Consider the following 5,000-nt stretch of genomic DNA (forward strand, 5'->3'; position numbering starts at 1 on the left):
ACATAGAACACTCACTTCTTAGCAACTTACATAACCTAATCAGGGGTCAAAGAGGGGTCATAACATTAAAGAACTAAGCAAACAAGATTAAAATACTTCTAATATATTAATATAATAATATATTAAAATACTTCTGCAGTCTTACCAGTCTTAGCTAGCTGTTCTAACAACTTATTTGACATGAAAACCCTCACAGAAACCCAAAAAACAGAACTACAAACACACGTTAGAAACCCCTTTTTCCCTATGATATTACCAACCGGAACAGAGTTGGACGTGTATGAAATGCAATCAATTTCCTCCATTAGGGTTTCACCCTGAAACCTCATAGGCTGAGCCAGGATGACATCACTTCCTGGGCGGTTTCCTTTTCTACCTGTGCGGTGACCAGCACGTCCAGCTCATAGACTCTGGTGTCCAACCATGACGTCAGTACCAGCCGGCACCTGTAGTGGCCCGCAACGTCAGCCTGGAAGCTGAGCGGCACACTTACACACTCCCATCCTAACAGAGAGACACAGAGACACAGACAGAGACACAGACAGTATATAGGGCTTGTTCATCAGAATGCATCATGGGAAGTCTGTTGGCGACAGGCATATTGTGCTAGCAATATTGAGAGGACTCGAGAGTTTTAGTACTGTCCAAACGTTGTTCTGCCACGACTCGCATGAGAAACCCTGCGGCAGTTTCAAACACAACAATCCCCCCCCGTAATGACAAATCATTTCACGATTAACAACTAAACGATGACCGAAAAAACTACGACCACCAGCGCAATTACTAGCATAACAATACTAAGCTTCCAAATTGGAGGCGGTCATAGTGATGTGAAGTCGCAACGTACAAACCCTATCGTTTTTTTTTTTGTGACAGGGTAACTTTGCCCATTTAAAGGTGACATATTATACCACCAAGTGTGAGTGTGGTTAGCCGCTACAAGCTGTTTGGAAAATCGGCCTCTTCTGACAACGCAAGTGGGCATGTCCACCTGCATGTATGACGGATAGATGAGCAACGTTTGCTACGGTCCATTGGGTAGGCTGCTAGACTGATCTATCCAGCACACATCTAGGTGGACACATCCACTTGTGATGTCAGAAGGCTTGTTATGGCTAATCACACTCACACCTTCTGGGTATAATATGTCACCTTTAAACCAAATATTACTCAAATGCTCAAGACACGGTTGGCAGTATGGCCCCAGTATGGTGGTTACCTGGGTCAGGTTCTGCGTCCGTGTGGTCTCCCACAGGTACGGTGACGCTGTGAGGGAGGTGGAAGTGGTCGGGCATGGACACCTCCACGCTGTACTCCAGACCCTCGCTGCGCGCCGCGTCCCTGATCCGATCAGCCTACGGAGGGAGGGGGGAGGGGGGCGGAAACGGAGAGGTGACACACATAAACACAATGTCTATGCATACACACAAAGACTTTGTGTGCATGGATACTCCTGCTTGGGGGTCTTACGGCTTTGGTTATGGTCCCCACTTTCCCCGTTGTTGTGTGAGTAGGTAATGCACCGGAGGACAGTTTAGAATGTCCTCCGTGTCCCCACAAATGCATTTACAAAGTGTGTGTGTGCGCATGCAGGTGTGTGCACGTACACACACACACCTGCTGCTCGGTGGCTTTCCTCAGCGCCGCCGCCGTCCTCACGCTGCTGCTGGCCAGGGTGTGTGTGAGTTGGCGTCTCCTCAGTTCGTGGGCACTCATGCCGTGCCGCGCCCAGAGGCCCAGGGCCGTCTCGCGGGCCGCATTGACCCGCGGGACGAGCAGCGTCACCTCACACGCCTCCCCCACCGCGCAGCGCAGACCCAGAGCTGCCTCTCCTCGGTCTGGATGGAGGGAAGGGACGGGGGATACGACAAGACGTTAATGGGGACATATGATACCACCAGGTGTGAGTGTGATTGGCCGTTACAAGCCGTTCAGAAAAATCTGCCTCTTCTGACGTCACAAGTGGGCGTCTCCACCTTGATGTGTGACGGATGGATGTGCAACGTTTGCTACGGTCCACTGGGTAGGCTGCTAGACTGATCTATCCAGCACACATCTAGGTGGACACGCCCACTTGTGATGTCAGAAGAGGTCGATTTTCGAAACGGCCTGTAGCGGCTAGTCACACTCACACCTGGGGGTATAATATGGGACCTTTAAGACAAGGGCTAACATGAAGGGGGTAAGGTGAGTTGATTCTCCAGGATTTGAGTAGTGCTAGCCAATTTTTGGGATGGCTGTAGTCATTACATTCAAACACTTCATTCCCGTTGTGGAGGGAATCATACCCAGTCAGGGTGTTTCATGGTTTCATTTAAATGTGGTACTACCAGCGGTGTCAGGGGGCGGGGCTAAGCGAGCAGTGGGAGTGGCCGTGAGAGGACATGATAGAGGAAGCTCCGCCACAGCCTTCACACTGTAGACCATATCTCCCACCTAAAAGAACACACACACACACACACACACAAAGGATAGGTCCGTGTTAGCGAGGCTAGGTTAGCCCCATCTGTACTAGGTTAGCATTAGCCGTACTAGGTCAGCATTATCTGGGCTAGGTTAGCATTATGCAGGTTTAGTTAGCATTATCCGGGCTAGGTTAGCTTTGGTCTGGGTTTAGTTAGCATTATCCGGGCTAGGTTAGCATTATCCAGGTTTGGTTAGCATTAGCCGGGCTAGGTTAGCTTTGGCCCGGGTTTGGTTAGCATTATCGGAGTTAAGTTAGCTTTGGCCCGGGTTTGGTTAGCATTATCAGGGCTAGGTTAGCCTTATCAGGGCTAGGTTAGCTTCGGCCCTGGGTTTGGTTAGCCTTATCAGGGCTAGGTTAGCTTCGGCCCTGGGTTTGGTTAGCCTTATCAGGGCTAGGTTAGCTTCGGCCCTGGGTTTGGTTAGCCTTATCAGGGCTAGGTTAGCGTTGGTCCGGTGGTACTGACTTGTGGGCAGAGCAGCAGCAGGGAGCAGTGCTTGGTGCCAGGGCTCAGAGGCAGGAAGCTGACCTCCAGCGTGGCCACCTGGCCCGGCTGCAGACAGACGCTCTCCACCGCGCTGAAGAACTCCCCTGCCTCGGTGCCTGGACGGGGACACACACACACATGCGCGGTTCAATCCCTGTTCCTCGAGGTTGTGCTGCATTCTTACTGCTCAGCGGCAGCGTCAAAGAAGGTCGAATTTTATAATTGAGTACTAGACGGATGAGTCATAACTGTGTGTGTGTGTGTGTGTGTGTGTGTGTGTGTGTGTGTGTGTGTGTGTGTGTGTGTGTGTGTGTGGTGTGTGTGTTTTATCACATTCTCTCCCATTTTCTACCTCTGCCTTCAGAATCGGACTCCTCTGCCGATACACTTGAAGAGAGAGAGAGAGCGAGAAAAGAGAAAGGGATGGAGTGGGGTGGGGGAACAACGAGAGAGAGATCAAATAACTTTGTCAATGTGCATTGTTGGGTGCATATAACACTGCATTTTTGTGTTTTTTTTTGTCATGCACCTAAATGTGTGTTAAGTCCCCTTAAAGTAATGATTACGCACGAAAGCTTTACTTAATATATATTTTCCATACCGTCACCAATGGGTAATACAAATAACTGACTGTGTTGCTGTAGTCTGTGTGTGTGTTACCTGCTGTCTACAGAGGCCTGCTGGAGGAGGCTGATGGTGCTCTCGTCAAGCTCCGCGGGTTGAGATCTGACCTCCGTCAGCAGCACTCTGCACACCAACACAGAGACTGCTGCTACACACACACTCACTGACACATGTGTGTGTCCATGTGTGTGTGTGTGTGTGTGTGTGTGTGCGTGCGTGCCTCCCCTACCTGAAGCAGGCGTCGGTGGGGAAAGGGTTGGTGATTGGCAGCTGAATGTGTTTCAGCTGGTAGCAGGGAGACGTGCATCTGACCATCCTCTGCAGAGAGAGAGAGACAGGGCCGTACGGACATAGTGGTGAGACGAGAGAGAGAGATACAGACAGACAGGCAAAGAATGAGAGAGAGAGAGAGAGAGAGAGAGAGAGAGAGAGAGAGAGATACAGACAGACAGGCAGAGAGAAAGAGAGATACAGATAGACAGAAAGAGACAGGCAGAGAGAGAGAGATACAGACAGACAGACAGACAGAGAGAGAGAGACAGGCAGAGAGAGAGAGAGACAGGCAGAGAGAGAGAGAGAGATACAGACAGACAGAGAGAGAAAGAGAGAGAGAGAGAGAGAGCGAGAGAGACAGAGGGAGACGCGGACATACAAACCGAGATACAGACAGACAGGCCGAGGGAAGGGGGAGGGTGGGTTCTGAGGTCGGGGGTCGCACTCACGGCGGGCTTCAGGCGGGCGACCTGGCTCTTCAGGGCGAAGGCCAGCGTGCCGCCGCGCGGACCAATGGCAGAGCAGGAGGTGAGCAGCAGGAGCGCCTCCATTGGCCGCAGGCAGCTGCAGGAGAAGCGGACGCTGACTTCAGCGCTGGCTCTGCACGGGACCATCCCACCACCGCCGCGAGACCACCAGAGAGACAGCAGACCGGGGGGGGGGGGGGGGTTATTATGAGCAAACGCCATTCACGCAGCACTCACACTTTAACATTATCACCAGGGGTCAACATGTACTTCTTATACTGATTGTATGTCATGGCGATGTCTGATGCGACACAACACAGATTATGAATCCTAAATCCATGCTGACTTCACACAGGGGTGGGAGGGGGGGGGGGTGCAATGCCGGGGTTCAGAGGAAGTGCAGGGTGCTAATGCATTAGCATTAGCATTAGCTGGCGGCAGGTACAAGAGAAGCTGCTTTTTAAAAACACGCAGAATGTAAATTGACTGAGACCGATGTCAAAGATTAGTGTGTGTGTGTGTGTGTGTGTGTGTGTGTGTGTGTGTGTGTCTACCCAGGAGGAAGGGTGACAGCAGAGGCGCTGGGGAGAGAGAAGAAGTGGGCGTCCGAGCCCAGCAGAGAGCACTGGTACTGCACGGGCTTGGAAGACGTGCTCTTGAGACGCACCTACACACACACACACAC

The 5,000-nt window shown here is 51.5% G+C and overlaps 1 protein-coding gene across 1 annotated transcript in view; it reads right to left on the minus strand.

Moving 5' to 3' along the window:
* The window catches only part of LOC311369751 (cilia and flagella-associated protein 47-like), a gene marked incomplete at both ends in the record, with an annotated part of 41,199 nt that overhangs the window by 8,996 nt on the left and 27,203 nt on the right, over positions 1–5,000 (minus strand). The window contains 11 exons of the mRNA XM_084487960.1: positions 377–504; positions 1,220–1,355; positions 1,618–1,838; positions 2,075–2,134; positions 2,331–2,436; positions 2,931–3,067; positions 3,304–3,338; positions 3,612–3,698; positions 3,805–3,893; positions 4,298–4,448; positions 4,870–4,982. Of these exons, the coding sequence (XP_084344086.1) occupies positions 377–504; positions 1,220–1,355; positions 1,618–1,838; positions 2,075–2,134; positions 2,331–2,436; positions 2,931–3,067; positions 3,304–3,338; positions 3,612–3,698; positions 3,805–3,893; positions 4,298–4,448; positions 4,870–4,982 (1,263 nt within the window). The remainder of the gene's footprint in view (positions 1–376; positions 505–1,219; positions 1,356–1,617; positions 1,839–2,074; positions 2,135–2,330; positions 2,437–2,930; positions 3,068–3,303; positions 3,339–3,611; positions 3,699–3,804; positions 3,894–4,297; positions 4,449–4,869; positions 4,983–5,000) is intronic.

This window comes from Micromesistius poutassou (genome assembly GCF_964030765.1).
Source record: "Micromesistius poutassou genome assembly, chromosome: 24".
Taxonomy (NCBI): domain Eukaryota; kingdom Metazoa; phylum Chordata; class Actinopteri; order Gadiformes; family Gadidae; genus Micromesistius; species Micromesistius poutassou.